Below are 24,718 nucleotides of genomic sequence, written 5' to 3'. Positions count from 1 at the left end.
ATCATCTAAAAGCATTTGAAACACCCTTTCAGACATTGGAGTGGGGGGTGGGCGGCATCTGACAATCATGCCCACTTTACACAGAAGATATCTGAATCACAATGTTTGTTTACAAGAAATTCCAGGTAGAGAACCCATGCATCACGCATTAGCTTACATACAATTTATTAGTATTTTTTCGTTATGTTATTTCAAAATGTAAACATCTAATTCATCTAACATGCATGTTTGGTGCTTTCATATCTAATTAATAACGACACTTTCACAAAGTAAGGTTGTAGACAGACTAGAAAAAAAGACTGCTTGAGTTTACCCAAAACTGGCAGATAGTCCTGAAGATGTTGCTGTTGTGTAGATATCTCAGAAACAAGTAAAGCAGCACAGAACATACAATCAACACAGCAGAAACATCAGATAGGTCGGACCTTCGCGATTTTACGATATATCTTTAAACGTTACTGTTGCAACTGAAAATGACGACAGAAATAAACAAGTTTGCCGATTTCACATATCTTCGTAATGCAAATCAACGGCAAGATTCCAACCTGGAAGTAACTGCGTTTGTTACTGTGAGGTCACAGTGTTTCGGTCTAGGCTACTGACCAGGTTTGTGGATGTATCAAAATTAGCATGGTTTAAACTACCGGTAGCAACAACTAGTAGATGGATTAACAATAATAATTTGCTTTCTGATTAACATTGCATTTTTCTAACTTTGTTTTGCTTTCTGTTCCCACAAGCTGCAAGCTGTCACTTTCACTCTTTATAGCTTCCTCCTCCTCTTTCTCCTCCTCCTCCTCCTCCTCCTCCTACTCTCGTTCATTCAGGCTCACTTCTGATGACCTCGGGCCCAAGGGACCATCTACCTCTCCTGGCCCCCACAGCCCCACATACTGTCGGATCTGGATTGTCACACCCGGGCTCCATTGGATCATTTCCTCTCCTTGTTTCGCTATCTCCTTATAACTGTATTCCTGTAAATTTTGAGGCCTCCTCACTCTGATCTCTCTATCTATTACTAATTATCCTGTGTGGCCTGCCCTCTTCCTGGACAGGAGGTCGTGTGGCTTGGGCACCACCTGGGGATGCCTCGTCCCGCTCAGTCGTCTCCTGGATCCACACACTTTACATATATAATTTGTATCAAATTTTCTGTCAATGCAACCTGTAAACTGTGATTTGCTGTTCTTTCTGTACATGCGACATCTATTGCATGTCTGTCCGTCCTGGAAGAGGGATCCCTCCTCTGTGGCTCTTCCTGAGGTTTCTTCCATCGTCTTTTTTTTTCCCTGTTAAAAGGGTCGTTTTTTTCCATCAAGATGGCAAGTTTTTCCTCACTCGAATCGAGGGTCTAAGGACAGAGGATGTCGCTCACTGTACAGACTGTAAAGCCCATTGAGGCAATGTGATTGTGATTTTGGGCTATATAAATAAACTTTGATTTGATTTGATTTGATTTGATTAACACAAAATTTTACGGACACAATCATGTCTTCCTCATTCATGAACTTTGTGTGCCATCATCAGGTCAAACATTCAGTTTGTCCAGTACTTTGGTTTTTGCACCTCCAGCACTAATCACATCAGCCTCTGTTGTAAAACTGCAAGAATGCTAATATGCTAAACTTGTTTGCATTGCCCCTGTGACCGTGTTAGCCTGTCGATGTTAGCATAGCACTACTGAGCCCAAGTCCAGCCTCATAGTGGCTGTAGACTAGTCTTGTTTCATTCTTCATATAACTACTGTCAAAGTGTGCTCCGACTTCCTAGTTTGTATGATATACTGTGTACAACTATAAAGAAAAAAATAAAAGACAGAATTCTTGGAGAGTAATCGAGAGGCAGAGGGATGCGTACAGGAAGGAGAAGGTTATGACAGCAAGATTTTCACCTTGCGTGACCATTCAGTACAGCTATCAATGCTTTGACTTTCGATGCAGCCCGTAAGCTCTTCGTCTGACTCGTTCATTCGAAACATACTGAGGTCTTAAGTTTGTACTGTTGGTGAGACATTTCCTAACACGAACCACATAATCATACAGCTAATGTAAATTCTGGCTGTTAGTATACTGTGAACCATGTAAACGATTTGATCCACCAGGGAGTTTAATGTGGCCTTCCAAAGTAATCTGGTTCCAGTGTGAATTGGAACAGTATCAGACCGGCTACTGCAGAGTTCAGCTCTGCTGTGGAGGATTGGATTACAACTCATCAGCACACACACAGGAAACACAGGAAACCGTCGCTTTCGGACCTGTGTCCCTGCTTTATTCACAGCTCTTTTCTTTCTTTCTTTTTCTTTTTTTGTTTTGTTACATTTTTCCCTTTCTAGAGGGAGTTTCTAGTGTTTTTTCCTTTCTGTCCCCCTCCTTTTATCGTTCACCCTTTCTTCCTTCTATATATATATTCTTATTTCTTTCTTTCTTTCTTTCTTTACTTGCCTACTTCTCTCTTTCCTCTCACTCTGCCTCACTCCACCTTCCTCTGTCGCTCTCCTCTCTCTGTCTCTCTCCTTTCTCTTCGCTCAGTGAATCGCAGTAAATCCTATTGTGATGCTAAACTGATTTTCAGCAGGGAGATAGCTCGAGAGAGGAAGTTTGGATTTATGTTGGAGCATATCTGATCTAATCTGACCTTCGTACATGTTGAAATTTTACGACTTTCTCCCACAAGTAAACTTTTTAACCCCCTCTCCAGACTCCAGCGGGTAGTTTGGGGTGTTGTTGGAGTCTGTCTGCTGCCGGAGGATCAGCCGCTCTCTGCGCTTCAGGAATGCACTTTGCAGGAAACGCAGCTCGGTGCTCGGACACCTCTTGCCTCGCTTTTTATCTTTTTTCTTAACGAGGAATTATAAATGAATGGAGGAAATGCGCTGGTGAAGGAGATATTGTTTTCTTCAGTCCGGTTCCCCCATCCTGAATCCGCCGGGCCTCTGCCGGGCTGAGGTCAGAGCAGCCCGGAGTGAGTGCTCCGTGGTTGGGCATGGAGAGCGGCAGCCGGGCGGGGCGCCAGCAGGCGGCGGTCGGAGGAGAAGGAGGAGGCGGCTGGGTGCTGGTAGAGGCCCGGCTGCAGGGAGGAGCGCCGTGGGGCTTCACCGTGCAGGGCGGCCTGGAGTACGAAGAGCCGCTCATCATCTCCAAGGTAGTAGGCTAGACAGGAAGCATTACTGAATCATTTTAATACTCTGTCTTCCAAATGTCACATATGATATAGTACTGTAATACACCAGCCTACTGGGACAGTATGATATTTAGAGAACAATAATTGACATTATCGATTAGTTTCGATTAATCGAGCCTAGAAAACCAATATTTGTTGATAATGTGTTCATGACAGATGAAAAATCTGCTTAAACATCAGAAGTAAGCAGTTGAAGTTGTTTTGCCTTCTTCTGTTCGATAGTCTATATTGAGATTTAAAGGGGTACTCCACCAATTTTAGTATTGCATTAAAAAAAAAATGCAGCCAGCTAACGTTAGATTGTTGATCCAGGCAAGACTCTCATCAACACAAAGACACAGGTCACTTCCTATATTTTCTGAATGATACGAGTTATCTCTTCCCCAGCAAGACCATTTTTAGCTAAGTTTAAACAGCACAGACTTCTGTTTGTCAAACTGTGTTGCACCGTTAGCCCCTCTCACACTCTCACCCTCTCACATTTCAAGGCAGGAATATGGCACCGTCATTACACCTCACCATATGTATAAAAGTCACTCAGGCGGAATGTTGGGACAGTTTTGTTCAGTCTCTGAGGGTGTGACGTTCTGATGGTGTTCACAATCTGACAACAAAACAGATCCTTTACTGAATATCACAAGAGAAATGTCCCGCACTTCAACCCACAAAGCAACGTTACAAGACCAAACAACAGTAATGTGGTAGCAGGTAGTGTCTTTGGCAACTTATATTCAGATGAAAATGCAGATATGCACATAGAATGCAGATATATGTTGAAAAGTATTAGTCACCCTGTCTGTCCTACCGATGCTTCATCATAATTCCACCTGGAAAACAACGTCTGCACTGGCAGCGAGAGCCAGACAGATCCTGCTGTTTACTGTTAACTCCCGCTGTGGAGACTGTGTGATGTGATGTCGAGCAAAAGACTTGAACTCACAATGTGTTGTTCGTCTTCAACTATTCTGTAGTTGTAGTTATTTGCAAACTTATATGGCTCAGTGTGAAAAAGCTGTTGTTGAGGCGAGCCTCCGTTGTGGCCGATTGCGGAATCTCTGTCTGAAAAGGGCTATTGACTTGTTTCTGTGGTGTGGCCCTCACTTTTGGCACTAATGAGCCCTTGTCTGTGGCTTTTTAAGAAGATTGAGCATGTTGAATTGGCAACAGAGCCAGTCAGTGCACGAGAAGAGCACCCATCACCTCTGCTGACATATCCTTGATTCGAAGTGGCTGTATTGAGTGTGTCAGGGAGTGGTGTCAAAAAAAAATGTGGATTTATCTTAACAATTTCCCTTTTGGAGATTTATTTAATCTCACGCAGGTGCAAAATGTACGAGCTAGTGGCCATTGGCTGTAGTCAAGTGCAACAATTTGGTCAAGATACAGGTCGTGTGAGGTGATACAAAAGTTGAACTTTGCCACAACTAGTTCTCTGATGTTTGTTAGTTGTGTCTGGGTCCCTAGAACTATGCCCAACATAGGGATAAGGTGCTACGGTAAGCACACTGGGAAACACTATTCAACAGAAAAAGTCTTCAATGCAACACTGGGGGGCAGAGAGTTAAATTTTGTAGCTGGCCAAGTCACAGAAATTAATTAACTACAGCTGACAAAATTGACAGTTGTTTAATAAGCCAGCAAAATCACTGGTTGCTGAATACTTCTTTCCACCTCTTTCAGCTTGTTACCCATAACAAGGTGCCCATACTAAGGTGGCTAAACCTGGAAGCACAGTCAAAATGATGCATTGAAACTAGGTTTCAGGTTATTTTTGCAAAGCTCTCCACCAACACTGAACAACAAAACCAAGCTGAATCTCTTCTTCCTCCTCTTTCCTCTCCAATGTGTGTTGAGCAGTGGACGTTCTGTTGTGTCTCTGCTGGTTGAACATCTTTTCTGGTCTGTCCTGTTCTCCATTATCACCTATACTACGCTTAAAAACAGCAGTGGTAGAAAGTAACATTTACTGAAATACTGCACAATTTTGAGGTAATTTCTTTTTTTTGTTTCCACTTTACTTTAAAATCCTAGTCCACTACATTTCAGAATGAAATAGTGTGGTATTTACTCGACTACATTTGCCTGAAAGTGTTACTAGTTTCTTTTTATTTTCAAAATAACATATGATCAATGTATACAATATGATAATTATAGATCCAAATATCCAACAATAAATATAGTTAAAATAAAAAAAAATGACATTAAAATGATGCCCTTGTATTAATGCTTCCGTTATAATAAATTAAATAATGATATATGCTATTATGACACTCTGAAAGGAAACATTTTTATTACTTTACAACTTTTGATACTTAATGTACATTTTATTGATATTACTTTTGTATTTCTCAATTGAGTTTAGTCAAATCTTAAATACAAGATTTTTACTGTGGCATAGTATTTTTACATATAAAATATTATTGAAATACAGGCTCACTGATTTATAGTTCTCATTAACAGAGTCTTATGTTTCACTTCACACTGCTCAACTACATAACAGTGATTTGATTGAGCGAGAAATTATCAGATAAACGAAAAAGACATGTACCCACTGTTCTAAATTTTCAGATTCAGATTTGTTCAAGTGGTTAACAGATGAGGCCTTTATCAGCAAGAGTAGAATCAAACAGATTTGGCACCCTCAGCTTGTTTATCATCAGTGCAGTGCGTTTCTCGTAGTTCTGAGCTGGGGTCAGAGGTTGCAGTGAAGGTTTCTGTTAGTCCTGGCAGTTCAACTCAGGTTAACGGTCCTAATAAGTCTTAATCTGAAGGTCTCATGACTGGCATCAAATTGGATGTGTGCACTAACATTTCCTTACCAGGGTCTCGCCTTAAAAATGAAGGTGAATGGCAAATCTTTAACCTAAACTCTCCACTGTGAACATCTACTGCTCAAGGTTCAACATGGATCTAGTCTGCTTACCATAGCAGCTTACCATAGAACCTTCATCAACAAGTTTGTAGCCAACATTCTCTGAAGTATAAGTGACATCTTAGGCACCAATATGCCTGGGACCACTGTAACTTTCTTTAAAGGTCCTGTGTATGATTTAGGGGGATTTATGTGCATTTATGTTTTCATTAGTGTATAATCACCTAAAAATGCTTGTTTTCGTTTCCTTAGTATGATGTCAAAGGGAGCAGTTTCTCTTCTGCTGAGTTTTAGCACTGCAAGGTTTTTACAGTAGCTTACAACAGACAAACCAAACACTGTAGGGTGGAGGCTGAGATGAGTTGTTGGTTGCTTTGCTAGATAATAATAACAATAATGATAATAATAATAATAATAATAATAATAATAATAATAATAATAATACATTACAATATTTATTTGTATAGCGCGTTTCATGAGACTCAAAGACACTTTACATGAGAACATAAAAGCAATACACTAGAGACAAATATCATAAAAGCAACACACTACATGTTGATGCCACCAAATACCACACACTGACCTTTAAAGGACAGAAACAATCTGTAACATAATGAATGATAAACTCCCAGTCTGCATTTTGATTAGTTGACCACAGTAGAGATGCATGAATTCCTTTTCAAAAAGACAGACTCGCCCTGAAAGGGATCCAAGGATAATTAGACTGATTGATGGCTGAGACCTGTGTGCTGGGTGCTAAGAAAAAAGACAATTCAAATTCCTTGTATGTGTTTCACATGCTTGGCCAATAAACCTGATTCTGATTCTGATTCTGTGGTTATAGCCCAAGACCCTACCCATTTTGACTTGATATGATTTGGACTCAGTCTGATTTAGGTCCAATCAAATATAAAGACTGCTAGATGAAAGATACAGCATGTATTTGGGCAACACGTTCCCCTACCTAAACAACTGAATACCGACGTCCAAAATGACACAGTATACACCGATCAGGCATAACATTATGACCAACTGCCTAATATTGTGAAGGTTCCCCTTGTGCAGCCAAAACAGTTCTGACCTGTCAAGACATGGACTTAAGACCTCTGAGGGTGTCCTGTGGTGTCTGGCACCAGGGCGTTTTATAGTGGATCATCTGGGTCCTGTATGTTGGGAGGTGTGGCCTCCATGGATCGGACCTGCTCCAGCATGTCTTACAGATCCCAAGATTTGATCTGGGGAATTCGGAGGCCCAGTCAACACCTTGGGCTCTTTATTGTGTTCCTCGAGCTGTTCCTGAGCAGTGTTTGCAGTGTGTCAGGGCCACTGCCATCGGGTAGTGTTGTTGTGATGAGGGGGTGTACTTGGTCCACAACAGTGTTTGGATGGGTGGTGCGTGTAAAGTGGCATTCACACGAATGCCAGCACCCAAGGTTCCCCAGCAGAACATCGCATTGTGATGAGATGATCAATGTTATTCACGTCACCTGTCAGTGGTTTTAATGTTGTGGCTGATCAGTGTATGTCTGACTGTTGCAGCGAACCAGCGACAGGCATAGCAGACCTTTGGCATACAGTCGCAGTTAGCTACAAAACTACTTGGTTACATTTAGGAAAAGATCTTGCTTTGATAGGATAAGATATCTTTAAATCAAGGTAAATGTGTCTCTAAACACACCTATAGATACACTTCACATAAACCCTACTAACTGTATTGACTTTGTAGTTGTATAGAGAAGTTTGGAGTTTTCCCATTCGCTTCAATGGCAATGGGAATTTTTCACGAATCAGCAACTAGTGGCCATGAAAGGAACCACATCTTATTACTCTTACATGCAGTATTTCACAGAGGTGGGAATTGTGGAGTCATCAAGTCATCTCCATGCCATGTATTTGTTCTGTTCATGCACTAAACCAGCTGAGTCCAATCAGCACAGCTCTTCAGCCAGGAAGGTGAGCTAATTAGTGAATGCACCTGGTTCAGTGACTGAGCAGAACAAATACATGGCATGGAGATGACGTGATGACTCCACAATTCCCACCTCTGGTATTTCATATTCAAAGTTCCCTAATAAATTCCAAATAGGGAGGGCAATCAGGTAGTGGGAGGTATTAAGTTGTGGGGGTATCTTGATTCAGCCCGCATTGTGATCAGATCTCACTATAATTAGATATGGAAGAACTAGTGAACCTTTGAACTAGGGCTGGGTACCAAACTCAGTACTTTTAAGGGTACCGACCAAATTACATTGGTACTACAGATTACTGATTCACATTAAATCAAATGGAGCCAAATTTTGGTGACTGAGAGAACATCTTTAAAGTAACACTATAGAGAGAAAGAGAGAGTGCAAGATGCCATACCTGCAACAAGGCATAGTGAGTCAGGGTTACACTTGCAATATTTGTAATGCAAATAAAGCTGACAAGGGCAACACGTCTAGATTTAGGCCAGAAAACTACTTGGTTAGATTTAGGAAAAGATCTTGGTTTGGGTTTAAATAACTATGTTACTACAATAATAAGCTAAAATAACTTACTGTTGTTTTTTTCTGGTATCACACTGGACATGAAATCCTATGCTTTTTTAGCCCACTTGACCTTCACCTTTTTTGCTGCCGTGATAATTACTACTGTCTGTAGAGGTCACCGCCTTAAAACCGATGTCACTGTAGGTTGTTATAAGCTGCTCTCACAGTCAACCTGTGTGTACTTTTTTCTGATGAGGATGGGCTGGTTTGGGCTCCTGTCAGATCCAATAAAACTGATATGTACTAGTGTAAAGAATGGCCCTTCAACTTGGTTCTATTTAGAGTTTGGTTTGGTTTTCGGAGGGTTGGGCGCTGGAGATCTCTGCGGTGCTGAAGCTGTATGTGGCAGTGAAGCTGTTATATAAAATGTTGCCACAAATGCAATGAATGGTGGATAAAAATGCTTTGTTTCTTGATTTTAGGTTGCCAATTTTACTGCTGGCCAGGGACTACAGATGATGAAATTAGCTGCTTGGCTAATTCTGACATAATTACAACAATGTTCATTAATATGCACTGTCCCTGAGAAGTAAACTGGATACATCAATACAAATAAATACCAAAATAAGAGAAGTTTTGTCAAATCTGAATAAATAACATTGATGCTGCTGGGTTGCCTCAGTCTTGGCTTGGAAATACAAATTTATATTTGAATTATAGGCTATGTAGGAGTATTTAGAGCATGACCCATATCAGGGAGAAAAAGTCTTGTGAGTCCCACAACTTTTTGGAACTGGAGTACAAAATTAGCTGGAACACCCATTTAAATTACAATCTGTTGACCCATACTTGGGAGTAAAAGCCAGCTTCTTTTGGTTTTTGAATTTATTAGATAGTGACAACTTCCTGAAAGGAACGTCAGAAGTAGATACTGCTTCATTTAAAGTTCTTACAAGTCAACAAAACACACACTCACACACTCAGACACACACACACACACACACACACACACACACACACACACACACACACACATATACACACACCATACACAGCTGTCTGAGGATATTTTCCCAAATCACACAGTCTTTATTGATTAGAGAAGGTATGTTGTTTCAGTCACAGTATGAACAGGCTGAGCCGCTCTATTTGGATATCTGTCTGCAGGATAATGAATTTCAGCTGGAATACCAAAGTTAGTGACACACACACACACACACACACACACACACACACACACACATTGAGGTACTGAGTGATTCTGCGGGCCTTATTTGGGTATATTTATTTCTGAAAAAGGCAAATAGTGCAGGCATGTGCACCGTTCTCCAGAGCCGAGGAATGGTTTACATTTTAACACACTGTTCTTTTTCACAGTCCAGGATGTTTGATTTCCTTTGCACTAGCACACGTCATTAAACACATCTCACATTTGTGTTTACTTGTTTATATCATATTTCCATTTTAACAATTTAGATACATTTGAACCTTTCTTTGTCAGTGGTCACAATGTTTCACCAATCCCCTATTTTCTGATGTGTTTGCTGAAATGTCTTTTGCTGCAGTGTCTTTACCAAAACACATTATTCTTCTGTTTAAAAGGCAACACATGTTGTAATTCAGAAGCGGGTCAGACACACCCTGCAAGAAATTCTTGGCAGTTGCTTTAACATTCGAAGAGTCCCAGATGGGTGGAGTTTATTGTTTCAGAACAGTGTTAGATACCTTTGTCAGTCACAGGAAAGTCTGTGAAAACAACTATCAATAAAGGCACTTTTTGGTGTTACTGTATTTCTACCCCTCATGTCATGCCTGACCTTTGATCTGTACAATTATCTACAGACATTTCAAATCTGTTTGCTGGTCAGATTCAGATTCATCCTTGTCAGTTACTGAAACCAGAAAATATAAATGTGGTCAAAGATTGTCATAGGTGAGACAATGAAGGGGCTACCAGAGTTTGATAGGATAAGATATCTTTAAATCAAGGTAAATGTGTCTCAAAACACACCTATAGATACACTTCACATAAACCTTACTAACTGTATTGACTTTGCTGTTGTATAGAGAAGTTTGGAGTTTTCCCATTTGTTTGAATGGCAATGGGATTTTTTCTTGAATCAGCAACTAGTGGCCATAAAAGGAACTGCATCTTATTGCTCTTACATGCAGTATTCCATATTTAAAGTTCCCTAATAAATTCCAAGTAGGAAGGGCAATCAGGTAGTGGGAGGTATTAAGTAGTGGGGGTATTTTGGTTCAGCCTGCATTGTGATCAGATCTCAATATAATTAGATATGGCAGAACTAGTGAACCTTTGAGCTCGGGTTGGGTAAAATTACATTGGTACTATTGATTACTGATTCAAATTAAAGATGATGTCATGCCTGCAGCAAGTAACAGTGAGTCAGGGTAGCACTCGCTACATTATGCAAATAAAGCTGACCAGGGCAACATGTCTAACCTGATGAAACACCTGGTCAAACACCAAATATATCTCGAAGCTGAAGAGTATAACGTTTGATAGCCTGAAAACCCGCACAGCCCCAAATTCCTTACAAACAAGCTGTTTAGTACGCAAGACAGTGTGGGAAATATTTGAATATGTCCAAACCCTTTGTATAAAACCAATAGTACATGGATTGCATACTATTTACGAAGAAAAATATTACAGTATGCTAGCACTACATACTGGATCAGGCACTATAGATGCTACAAAGGCTAACTGCTGCCCTCTACCACTGTGCTGATATTGCACCAGTTTCTGCACTTTAGTCTAGTTATTCAGGTTGAGTTAAGTGCACAGAATAAAAACAGTTCATCCAGCTGCTTTCAGGTCTTTGAATACCTTATCTTTTGAAGGTTTTGTAGGTCAATGGTGACTTATTTTTTGGAATTGATTGGAGAGTTTTGTTATCACAGAGAGAGTAAAGTACTGAGAAAAGGTTTCTGCTGGGTACATGGCCCAAATTTTAGGTACAGGTATATTGAGCCAGAACAAAACATAGCGGTGAAACGTGTACTTGAAAAATTTGTATTGGCACTGAAACAAATATTTTGTCCTGAAAAAATGTACACTGAAAATAAAACAGACATCTAAAATTATTTTATTATATATTGATATATTGTTTTCAGGGCTGTCAAAATAACACGCTAATTTCGATTAATTAATTACAGAAAAAGTAACGCATAAAAATATATATATGGTTACTTATTAACATTATGTGTTAATAAAACAATGTTGATCTATTAGTATCATAGACTGATTTTTTTATGCATAAACAAACTAAACAAAAAAACTCTCTGAATAAACAAACTGGCCTTAAAGGACAACACGATTTCAAACTGTTTACTACTGTTGTTTATGTTCTCTGGGCACCTTATTTTTGCTCTAAGAACAGTTTGTTTATTCAGTTATGGATAAAACTAAATGTTTCTGAGTTTGTATTATTACCTCATTAATATTGTATACGTATATTAAAATTCTGAGTTTGACTTCCTTCTCCAAAATTACATAGTGCCTCTTTAAGAATGTTAACAACAGCCTGAGTTTCTTATAATTGTTTATAATAACATTACAAACACATTTTTTGAGTTGAACTAAATTACCTATTATGTCATTGTTATACGCAGATTAATCTTGCTCTATGACACCCCCTGACCTAACGACACTAAACACATTACCTCCATGTTTGACACTAGCATTGTAAACATGATGTAGGCAGACGACTAAAGTCTGCTGACCACAGGCTTACTGAATGGAAAAGCCCGATTCCAGATAGCGTTTCTTCCTGTCTAACTGTTAACATTCATTCTCAAACAGAGAATGGGTGGTGGTTAACGTTGGATGTTATACTATCACTACCAGACTGCCTTTTCAACATCATAAAGAAAAACTAGCATGGAAAGCAATGGCATGGGTTGCTCTCCACTCCCTAACTACAAACTGCCCCATTCATACAGGAGCCACGGCACTCTTATTACACCAGAAGCCAAGCTTGGTGGATGACACAAAAGTAACAGATTCCACTGAAGTCCAATCCAAAATTAAGCGATTTGTCAAAAATTATAAAACATTGTTGGGGGAGATCATAAAAATACCAAAACACACGGAGTGCAGCTGGAAATAACGCTCAGATGGAATTGTTTACAGGAGCACTGTTTTGTGCAATTTATGCAGAAAGGAATTTTCATTCTTCAAGCCTGAAATATCACCTACTTTTAAAATTTAGAATGTCCATTTATGCATTGATTCACTCATCAAACAAAATTCATTTTCATTAAATAAAAATGTAAATGCTTACGGCATATACTGGTTTGTGCAATTCATTTCAATTAATCAATCACAAAGCTTGGAATTAATTAGATTGCATGCAATCTAATCCAATTTTTCAGTGACAGTCTTCAGATTTTTTTCAGTGACAGGTTTTCTTAAGATGTCAGTCATTTTTTCAGTGTCACTGGTTTTCAGTTTCAACTTCCTTCACTGTTCTGGCGTGGAGAGGAGGAAACTCCAGCAGATTTGCAGTTACGGAGCAGACAAAGTTCTGATGCGAGCATACACCTAGCACACAGCTTCCATGATTTAACCTGAAACTTCCAAACAGTATGTTAAGTCTGTTTCTGCTGTTATTTTTTTCGCATAGAACCGAGCTGGATTGAAGTTCATTTTTAATTAATGATATTCCAGTCTGGCAGCCTGCTGGAAAACAAGATCTAGTATTAGCTTATTTCAGCTAACGTTGGCTAATAACAGCTAATGTTAGCTAATATAGCTTACGTCAGGGACAGTATGAAAGAAATAAAATACACACATTGATGGAAACTATGACTCATATCTAGGACATTGAAGAAATTGCTGTAAATCTGAACTGTGCCACAAGCACACTGACTGTAGTACTTTGACATGGCCACACACTGATGGCTTTCATGAGTTCACCAACTCCCCTGTTTTCATATAAAGCTAGACCCTGATATTGGCTAACGTCAGAGCTTGTTCTAGCAGTCCTCTGCCAGACCAAAATAAAGTAAATTAAAGTGTACTTTAATCCATCCCAGTTTTATGTGATAAATTAACAGAGAGAAACAGACTTAACGCACTTGCTGCTTGGGAGTTTCAGGTGATCGTCTGGAAGCTATTGCTGTCTGCCAGGGTCAGAGCAGACCTCTGGCCCACATGAGAGACTGCTCCTCATCAGTATGCAAATATCTAAATCACACTCACTCTGCCCCTCCGCTCAAACCCCCCTCTCCACGTAAAAATTCCTGTCACTGAAATAAAGACACACATGAAGAAAAAAATCTGATGATTGTCCTTGAAAAACACATTAAAATACAAAATAAAACCAAAGTATAATAAAATAACTTTTAATGAGTGTGTTGTATTTTTCAATATAACTTTTTTAGGACCAAATATATGTTTCAATGCTAACACTACTTTATCATATACAGATGTTTCAATACCAATGTTTCCTTGGTCAGTTCAGGTTTTTTTTCAATAACAATTTTTTACCAAAATTCGCTGTAACTGTTCTGGCTCCACACAGATACAAGTATACCGGTATCGCATTGGTATTTGGTCAAATGTAAACAGTACCCAACCCTACCTTGAATAAACATGGTGTGTTTCAGGTCAACAGAAACAAGGTAGGACCGCTACAAACTGCAAGGTGAGGGTCATGTCAAAGGCAGAAGACAGCAGATCATACAGATGTGGTCAGGATCATCCAATAGAGTGCTGATTGTTTTTTGTACACCTGCATTAACACAAGTTTTTTCTGATCCAAATGAAGTATCCACATACAGATCACATGTTCATTCCAGGTGAAAATTTTGTCTTAATGCTGCGTTGCATTGTATCAGTATTTGTGATGGACTGTGATTAAGTCCATGTTCAGACAACTTCAGCATGTGTCAAAACAACAGGCTCCTTATTAATTTCAATGAGATGATTGCACTAATGGAGTAAACCCTAGTAATATTATCTATTGTAACTTGGTCATTGTGCTAATCTGCTGCTTTCCACGCTAGCGTCAAAAAAATAATATAATATAATAATATTCTACTTCTTCTGTGGTCAGGTCGACTTTCAAAGGTTGAGTTATCTGAAAATCTCAAACTACAAACCAAAATTATGGCTAGCAGCTTCCTCATCTCCATTTCCAAAACAAAAAGGTACAGTAGATTCATTGTTCAGGGTTACCAGCAGATAAACTTACTGTTTTTGGTCTCAATGCAGCGAAGTGGGCTGAAAGTTGTCTCTTGCATCAACTCACACTCAGAGTACAGAGGCACACCTGGTTTTTGGTCTCAGCTGAACTGTTTTAGTTCACTGTGCATCACATGAGAATCAGAGCCACAGCAGAAAACATGTTTTATTTGAATGAATTCATCCACCAAACACATCCAGGAAGGCAGTCTGAGCTGGTGATGTACAGTGTTTGCAGACACATGTTGAGACAATGTGACCTTAAAAAGGACGAACGCACACACACTCACACTCACACACACGCACACACACAAACACAACATACACACACAGTTGTGTATGTGTGTGTGTGTCAGACTGACTGTGACTCATTTGTCAGTTAAGTTTTTGTTGCAAGTCATTCAAGCCGACTAATTTAGCGTGGAATATTCTTGCCGTTTACAATAATGGCACATTTACCACATTCTTCATTTTTTCTGAAACACGTTGTCCTTGATTCAGAGAAGTAAACAGGCCTAACCCTAACCCCATTTTACACGATGACTGTCAACCTTGCCGACTGAAATCATTGTCGCTAGCTGCAAAACTAAAGCTAAAGCTAGAGCTAAAGCTCCCAGGCAAAAAGTCAGTATACTTACCAGCCCATTATCATTTGTCTAGTTTTGCAGCTAGCTAATTCTAATATTATACTGTATGATTAAGAAAAATGTAATTTCAGAATGATTTTCTCTCTATAGTGTCACAACATTGAGATGATTACAATAGAAAAATACCATATGACTATACAGATAACATAAAGTTTAGAATTACGCTACTGTATGTTTGTATTTTGTGTGTTACACTTTTCCAAGAGAAGGCTTTTAGGATTAGGACTGAGCTGTTTTTGTACCTTACACTGCACAAATCACAAAAGTAAAGGGTGGAAAATGGCTCAAGAAGGAAATATCCTGGTTACAGTACAGAATTAGCTATTAGCATCTAGCAAATTTGTCAGAGCCTATGGTGTTATATGGTGCAAAGTACGCAAAGGTGGTGAGCAGGAAACCTTTAGTAAGATAAATCACATGATTACTGTGTTCATAGCTGTTCAATAAATTGTGTGAATGTTTTACAATACTGATGATAAGTTTGATCCACATTAAGTGTTTCTATGAGTGACAGCTAATGCAGGTGCAGACATCAGTCTGTTTCAGAGAAAAAAGTTAAACAGGTGTACTGTGTGGCTGATAAATAACACTCATTAAATCTGGTTTAGCACAGTTTACTATGAGAGGAGCTTTTCCTGTTTGCACTGCATTCATCTAAAAGCCGTCAATCCAGTGCCTGCTATATTTTGAGGACACAGCAGAACTCTCAGACATGCACTACTGCATGATTAATTTAATATCCAGAGTCAGGGAGGGTCTCTGCTCTTGTGTGGCATAGCAGGGAATTCATCTTAAATGCTAACGTAACTTAAACATGAACTGCTAAATGCTAACATGTGTTAGGGGGTGCTTTAAACATGCTGCTGGTGAATATTTTGGGGCACTCATTAATTTCTCACTACCTGTAAAGCTAACTTTGTGTGTAGTTAGCATTATCATTGCTAATCTAGCTGCTTTTCTCACTGTGTCATGTTAGCTAGGTAAAGCTGAGGTTAAGACAGGTGTTGGGGAAATTTTTGGGTAAATGCAAGGACCAGTGTGGCAAACAAACTAATTTTTAATAGTTTTTTTTTTTGGAACATTATTTTTATTGAACTTTTGCAGTGTAGAACAAAAAGCAAGAATAAATCAAGATATAATAATGTATCTATACAAAGGTACCATAAACAAAAAAACAAAAAAAAAAGTAAATAAATAAATAATAATTACAAATGTATGCACAAATCAGTCTTAATATACATATACAGTCACGCGCATGCAGACTTATACCTAGGTTTGCCCACACACACATACACGTCTACACAAGCATTCGCACAAACATATGCCTACCCGTATATGCGTACTTATAAAGGAAAAGGGGGAGGTGGGTAGACTAGATAAAAATAAAAATAGTGAGCCCAATTTCCGTTTAGCTATGCAGCGACCATTTTTCAGTGCTGTGGTGTGGCAAGATATTCTTCCATCTGTAAAAGTTGCATTCTGCACTCGGTTCAAATATATAACATCCTCCAAATAGTCTATTATTACCACGTTCGATTCACATCTCATAATATCTATACATTATTTACACAATTCTAATGACTCATATAGAGGTAGATCAGCACCGGTGAAATACCAAGTGTATAGTCACAGATATATGGATGGTTCTAGATATACTCACACATTCATTCTCATATAAGCGACCCAACCTACATTTACACAAAAGTACCCTACAAAAGGATAGGTAAAATAAAAGTAATAATTAAAAAAGAGAATGAAAAATAAAAGATAAAATTAAAATGAAATGAAAAGTGGTGGTGCTGTACAGATTCACCAAATCATGTTTCTAGAAAGTTAATCCAGGATTGCCATTTTTGTAAAAGTCTCTGTGGGTTACCTTTTACATTATATGTGATCTTTTCTAAGGGCATACAGTAGTTAAGTTCGTTTACCCAGTGAGAGTGATTAGGGGGGTCCTCAGCTATCCATTTGGACAGAATACATTTTTTTGCCGCCGTCATAGCCAGCCCAAAGAAATCAGCTGAGTGTGTTGAGTTGAACCGGAGATTAGAGTAGTCACCGAGGAGTACTATAGAAGGCGATAAGGTAAATTCCATTTTTAGGACTTTCTTGAGTGTATGTTCTATATCCTTCCACCATTGTTCTAGCTGTGGACAAGTCCAGATCATATGTAGGAAATCCCCAATCTCAGTTTTACATCTGTTGCAATGTGGAGATGTATTGCCTTTGAAACGGCTCACTTTTTCAGGAGTGTAATATACTCTGTGCATTGTTTTATAATTACAGATTTTGTATCTTGTGTTAATGAATCTTTTTTGTGCATCAACAAGTAATGAGGACCAATGATCGTCATCTATTTGGACTCCAAGGTCTTTCTCCCATTTTTCTTTGACCAGATTAGTGCTAGTTTTATTATTAGTCATTAAAAGATTGTAAGTTCTTGAAATATGTTTTCTATTAATTATTTGAGTAAGCAGCGATTCCAATTGAGAAAGCTGTGGTTTTTCCAAGGTTTCCCCCAGCTGTGATCGTAAAAAATGACGTAGCTGGAGATATCTATAAAAATGTGTGGCTGGGATATGATGGGAGTCTCTCAGCTGCTGAAATGATTTTAGTGTGTTACCGTCATATAGGTCATCAATCTTAATTATATTCTTCTGGGCCCACACCTTAAAACCCAGGTCCTTCTGTACAAATTCTAAGGAAGGGTTGGACATTATAGGGGTGAGTGGAGATAAAGAAGTTACTTGGCCTAAATAACGGCAAATTTTGTCCCAGATTTTAAATGAGTGAATAATGATTGGGTTATTTGTGTGTTTTTTTACAGTTTTAATATTAAAACAATATGGTATGAATGATAAGTCTTCTATGTTTAAGATATAGCTTTCTATTCGTGTCCAGGAGGGAGTCTCATCACCTCCGAACCAGTAAAAAAGTGGTCGTAATTGGGCAGCCCAGAAGTATAATTGTATATCTGGAAGTCCTAGTCCTCCTCTCTCTACCGGTAGACATAGTGTGGATCTTTTAATCCTTGGGGCCTTGTTACTCCAGATGAACTTTCCAGCTATTTTATTGTATTTGTTGAAGACGGAACGTGGAAGATCAATTGGTATCGATTGGAATAAATACATAAGTCTAGGGAATATGTTCATTTTGATAACATTTACTCTGCCTATAAGGCTCAGAGGAAGGGTTGTCCATCTAGCCAAGTCTTTTTCAATCTTTAGTAGTAGAGGTAGGTAGTTGAGCTTATACAGGTTCTTAAGAGTACCGTCTGTTATGATTCCTAAATATTTGATCTTAGATTTGACCTGAAAGGGCGAACAGAGAGTCCTTGTGGATAGGCCTGGCTTAGATAATGGGAGGAGCTCGCTTTTAGTCCAGTTTATTTTGTAGCCAGAAAAGCTGCTGAAGCCGTCAATTAGGTGTAGCAAGGCTTTAAGTGATGTTTCCGGATTAGTTACAAACAAAAGTATATCGTCGGCGTACAACGCAATTTTGTGTGTAGTGTTCCCTATTGGGATTCCCATTATGTTGGGATCTTCTCTAATTTGTTGAGCCAAAGGTTCCAGGATGAGAGCAAAGATCAGGGGCGACAGGGGGCACCCCTGTCTTGTGCCACGCCCAATAGTGAAGGAGCCAGATACAGTTCCGTTGGTGCTCACTCTGGCCCTAGGTTTATCATATAAAAGCCTCACACAGTTTGTAAAATAATTACCAAAATTAAGATGTTCTAGAACTTTAAACATGTAGCACCACTCAACGCGATCGAACGCCTTTTCGGCGTCTAGCGAAGCAATTACAGGTGTATCCTTTGAACTTCCCACCTCTGATATTATGTAGAAAAGGCGTCTCAGATTGTTCATCGAGGATCTGTTTTTTATAAAACCAGTCTGATCTTTGTGAACGAGTGATGATAGGTGATTTTCTAGCCTTGTCTCCATTGCCTTGGCGAAAATCTTACTTTCCACCGGGAGCAAAGAAATGGGACGATAAGAGCCCATAAGTTCGGGGTCTTTCTCTGGTTTGCAAATTAGCGTAATGAGGGCTTCTTGAATTGTTGGAGGCAATGTCTTGTTGTCAATTGAGTGGCGGTACATATCCATTAAAGGGTTCATCAAGTGGCTCTGGTATTTTTTATAAAATTCGGGTGTGAACCCGTCTATTCCAGGGGCTTTTCCGGACTGAAGAGACGTTAAAGCTCTTAAAATTTCATTACTAGTTAGTGGTTGTTCTAAAATATTTGGTCTAAGAGTGATATTTTTGGTAAATTCAAGGAGGATAGAAATTTCTCACATTTATCTGCCGTGTTCTCGCACTCCAATGAGTATAGATTCTCGTAAAACTTTTGAAAGCAGTTATTTATCTCTTTTGGGTTGTATGTGGTAGAGTTATCAGGTTTTTTAATTTTCTGTGTCATGGAGGTGGAAATTTGTTTTTTCAGTTGCCAGGCCAATAGTTTGTTTCCCTTATCCCCCAGTTCGTAATACCTTTGTCTAGTTCTAAGCAGTGCTTTCTCTGACTTGTAGGTGTTCGATACATTACATTGGTTACGTTTTCTTAAGAGTGCCCTGTGTATGCCTTCCGATCTTGTTTTAAGATGTTCCTTTTCCAAGCTATTTATTTCTGCTTCCAAAAGTTCCAATTCTTTCCAATATTCTTTTTTCCTGTGACTTGAGAAAGAAATTATTTGTCCTCTCAGGTAGGCCTTTAGGGCTTCCCAAAGGATAGAGGGTGACGGAGCAGTTTCAGAGTTAGTCTCTAAAAATAATTTAATATGGGAGGTGATATATTTATCAAATTCTGGATTGTGTAGTAGCGTGGGGTTAACTCTCCACCTATAAAATTTCTCTACGTTGTCTTTAGGAAGCATTAACATAGAAATGGGGGCGTGGTCTGACATTACACGGGGTAGATATTCGCAGCTGCTAACCCTGTGAACCATTGTCATAGATATAATGAAATAGTCTATTCGAGTAAAGGAGTTATGCACTGGCGAAAAGAATGAGTACTCCTTTGTTTTTGGGTGTGTGTATCTCCATATGTCACAAAAGCCCCAGGTCCTTTATATAGGAGTTAACTACTTTTCTCGATCTGCATTTCATTGGGTTTTTATCAGAAGAGCGATCCAGTTTAGTGTTTAGGGTCAAGTTAAGATCGCCGGCTATAATTATATCCCCCTCTATTTCAGATAGTTTTAAGAATAGAGTTTGGAAGAAGTTCAAATCATCATGATTTGGGGCGTAAATGTTAACCAGGGTAATAGCCTCCGATAGCACCTTACCCCTTACCACTATAAATCTTCCACCTGGGTCACGTTCTACTTTTTCTGGTATGAAGGGAAAATGTTTGTTTATAAGAATGCAAACTCCTCTGGAGCTAGAGGTAAAGGAGCTGAAGAATATCTGGCTACCCCATATCTTGCCTAGTTTTTCGTGTTCTTTTATATTTAAATGAGTCTCCTGTAGGAAACACACATCTGTCCTGTTTCTCTTTAAATAAGTTAGAATTTGTTTCCTCTTCACTGGGTTATGTATGCCATTAATATTCCATGATAATGATCGCCAAGTAGTCATTAAAAGTGGTATTGAATGTATTTAGGACCTAAATATTTCCCTGGCATGAATGTTGGTGTGAGGGCAACCCAAGTTGGTAGGTAATTTTCTAGCGTTGGATTTAAGTTTAGCTGTACTGCACCAAAATGAAGTTCTCATGACAAAAATAAGGAAAGAGAAAATTAATAAAAATAAACATGAGAATGTATATAAAGAAAACACTTTCCCCCCTCCCCACTCCCTCTTCCCTCTTCCCTCCCCCATCAACCCCCTTCCCTGAACAGTGGGAGTTGAAAATCACCCAAAAGAACACATGCGCGAGTTTGTACTCCTCCTAAGTACACATAAAGCACAATGATAGGTGGTAACGTAACAGCGGTCTCCGTATTATGTACTGAATGAATATTCACAATGTAAAGGTTAGAGGTTAAATAGGGACATGTTGCAACTAGGAGACATTTAGTATCAGAAGTCCTTATTTCCTGACTAATAAACCATACAAAGTCAATATAAGCCTGACCCATAAATTCAACCAAACAGCCTCAAATCAGAAATTCACAACATCACATAGGCTAGTGAGTATTATGTCAATAAAATCAAATAAGATCGTAGCATTTTTATCAAGTTAGACATTATAAGTTCAAGGGTTGTGAGAAGACAATTTACATTAGCCTGTATAAATGAACCAAAGCTGTGGATAGAGAAAATTAGGTAACTTACCCTCTTGATGTGCTATTTAAAATTAACAGAAGTAAAAAGAAGAAGATCGGAGTGGCATAAGAAAGAAAGAAAAATGGCACTTGGTATTATTATCATGTCCATTGTTTATCCTTGAGAAAAGACAAAGAAACAAAACTGTTAATCATCCCATATCTCCTCGACTGGGTGGACAGTAATCCAGAGATAACTGGGCTGTGTCCATCATCACTCCGGATAAACAGTCTCACCAGCAAAAAGTCCCGGAAACTTAAAAGTTTATTCACAACGACGGTGCAGGCTTTGCTGTAATGCACTTACTCCAATATAGGCGCCAGGGTCAGGGGCGGGCACCAAGAGAGCCTGCATGTTACTCAGCCCATGCAGAGTGTTAACTGCTGTTGAATAAATGGGGAACAGGTAGTCTCCAGATATTTTTGTGATCAGTGCGCAGTGGACAGGTTTTCGGCGAATTTACGGGCTTCATCTGGGTCTGTGTAGGTTATGCTGGTTACCAGCATGTTTCAGGAGCAGGCGAGCAGGATAAACCAGCCGATACTCCACTCTTTTCTCCCGCAAGATTTTCTTCGTCTCGTTGAATCTTCGCCGTTTCTGCTGAAGCTCAAATGAGTAATCCGGGTAGAGTCGGATGATGTTGTTTTCATGTCGCAGCGTACCCAGCTGTCGCGCCGCCGTCAAGGCCCGCTCCTTATCCTGGTACCGGAGGAACTGCATTATTATTGCCCGCGGTGGTTGACCCGGCTTCGGCTTATTTTAGACTATCAGTACATATGAATCGTTATTTTAATCAATAAATACGGAGCTCAGGTCGACACGTCTGTCCTCTAGCTTGCCATCACGTGACCCCTCTTTTAATAGTATTTTGACTGGTTTCCAGCAAGTTGCTTCATTTCTAAACACCGAAAAGTTTAAGCTATCATGACTAGCCTATATGTCAACATATTGTCTACCCCTCTCCTGCGAGGACATCCTGGACTGTTTCTAAACCGGATACCTGTTTGGAAAAAGCAGGTCAACGTTAGCCTAAGTTTTATTTTGTAGCAACTTCGTTACCACATACTTGATATTTTTTACAACGCAACCTGTAACTAGAATGGTACACTAAAAAACACAGTAACACTACTGCAGGTACTGTTACAACCTAGTTAGCCAGGGATGCAAACGTGACATTAAACCTTGAAATTTAACAATAGAGGAAGACAAACAGAGACAACACATCAACTAAATTTCTCTTTGTTTTTTATGCTGAACTTTATGTGAAAAATCACCCACAAATAATAATAGAGACAAGTTAGGCAAACTGCAGACAGCCTAGACTTCCTACTTTTCCCCACAGTAACCCTCTACATAATACACACATGCACACACAAATTCTTTCCTAACTACCAGAACAATAGAAACCCTGATAACAGCTGCCACAGAAAGTGTGACTAAAAAATTTCATCACTGTATGTCCAGTACAGAGAGAGGTCCAGGACATGTTAAGCCAAGCTTAGCACAAAGGCTGAAGGTAAGGGAGGACGGCAGTGTTAAACCAGTAGAACTCCAAGGTCCAAGGTTTTTCTTTTCTGAGTATGATGATCTCATAAAAATCCCAACACTCAACTGCCTGCTGAGCTTTTTATCACTCACAGGACGTGTTTGATGGTCAGAACCTAACTGTATGAGCTATGACCTCATCAGGAGTGAAATACACACAAACATATTTATATAAAGTTACATAAATTTGTCAATTTGTTATTATATTTGGCCTCACATGTATTTGTGTATTCGTGTCTGTGCAGGTGGAGGAGGGCGGTAAAGCAGACAGATTGGAGCAGCCTCTGCTGGTGGGGGATGAGATAATCATCATTAACGATGTGGAGCTGAGTGGATATAGACAGGAGGCCATCGCTCTGGTCAAAGGATCATACAAAACTCTGCAGCTCACCATCCGCAGGTACAGACACTGTGTGTGTGTGTGTGTGTGTGTGTGTGTGTGTGTGTGTGTGTGTGTTTGACTTCTGCACGGGCCTAAAAAGCAATATTTTTATCTCTCAAGTATCACCGATTAATCATTAAGTCAATAAAATGTTGATACCAGCTGATCCCCTCGCAGAATTTGCAGGGTTTTCTGCACTTGTGTGACTGTCGGTCTACTTCGAAATTTTTCTTCATTAGTGAGCTTAAGTTAACCAGCTCTGACTGGTTAACGTTAGCAAATTATAGCTAGTAAACCATATCTTTTGTTTTGTTTTCTTCCCTCTGTTGTCACCAAAGGACCAAAGCAGTCCATGCCACAATGTGTGAAGGGTGGAGAGGGTTCCACACGCTCCACAGGTAGGTCACTCATTCTTTGGCCTTCTGGAGCTCTCCTGAGTCTGCGACAAATCACACACTGACGAATGTATGATGCAACTGCTCTACTCATGCCAGTGTTGGGAATGGATGGTAGGGCAGGTGTGGTTATTAGGAATTAATAATTATTGAAAATAATTATTAAAATTAATAAAATAAAAATGAATAAAATTAATCTTCAAATCGTTAAAATGGGGCACCACCCTGAAATCAGGGACCAATAACCAGACCAAAATTAGTCTCAAAAGAAGGGTTCACTTTAATATAGACAGGAGGCCATCACTCTGGTCAAAGGATCGTACAAAACTCTGCAGCTCACCATCCGCAGGTACAGACACTGTGTGTGTGTGTGTGTGTGTGTGTGTGTGTGTGTGTTTGACTTCTGCACGGGCCTAAAACTGAAACCCAAAAGCAATATTTTTATCTCTCAAGTATCACCGATTAATCATTAAGTCAATAAAATCTTGATACCAGCTGATCCCCTCGCAGAATTTGCAGGGTTTTCTGCACTTGTGTGACTGTCGGGCTACTTCGAAATTTTTCTTCATTAGTGAGCTTAAGTTAACCAGCTCTGACTGGTTAACGTTAGCAAATTATAGCTAGTAAATGTCAGCAAACAAACATAATCTGTGATGAAAATAAATCCCTATTTAGTTTTTAATCTACTAAATATGCCCTAATAAATTACACAGTAGAACAAAAAAGTGTCCATTTCCCTACAATCCCACCTT

The 24,718-nt window shown here is 39.3% G+C and overlaps 1 protein-coding gene across 5 annotated transcripts in view; it reads left to right on the top strand.

Moving 5' to 3' along the window:
- Positions 1–2,524: 2,524 nt before the first annotated feature.
- The window catches only part of shroom3 (shroom family member 3), a 158,312-nt gene continuing 136,118 nt past the window's right edge, over positions 2,525–24,718 (top strand). For 4 of the 5 annotated variants that reach the window (XM_084383206.1, XM_084383208.1, XM_084383207.1 and 1 more), the window contains exons 1-3: positions 2,525–3,141; positions 23,435–23,589; positions 23,910–23,969. In XM_084383206.1, the coding sequence (XP_084239332.1) occupies positions 2,983–3,141; positions 23,435–23,589; positions 23,910–23,969 (374 nt within the window). In that variant the 5' untranslated portion in view covers positions 2,525–2,982. Of the gene's footprint in view, positions 3,142–23,434; positions 23,590–23,909; positions 23,970–24,255; positions 24,316–24,718 lie in introns of those variants that run through there. The other variant, XM_084383209.1, reaches the window with a different exon arrangement.

Source organism: Pagrus pagrus (genome assembly GCF_965226575.1).
Source record: "Pagrus pagrus genome assembly, chromosome: 19".
Lineage (NCBI taxonomy): Eukaryota > Metazoa > Chordata > Actinopteri > Spariformes > Sparidae > Pagrus > Pagrus pagrus.
The sequence above is the reverse complement of the archived record's forward strand: the minus strand, read 5'-3'. Positions and strand labels throughout refer to the sequence as shown.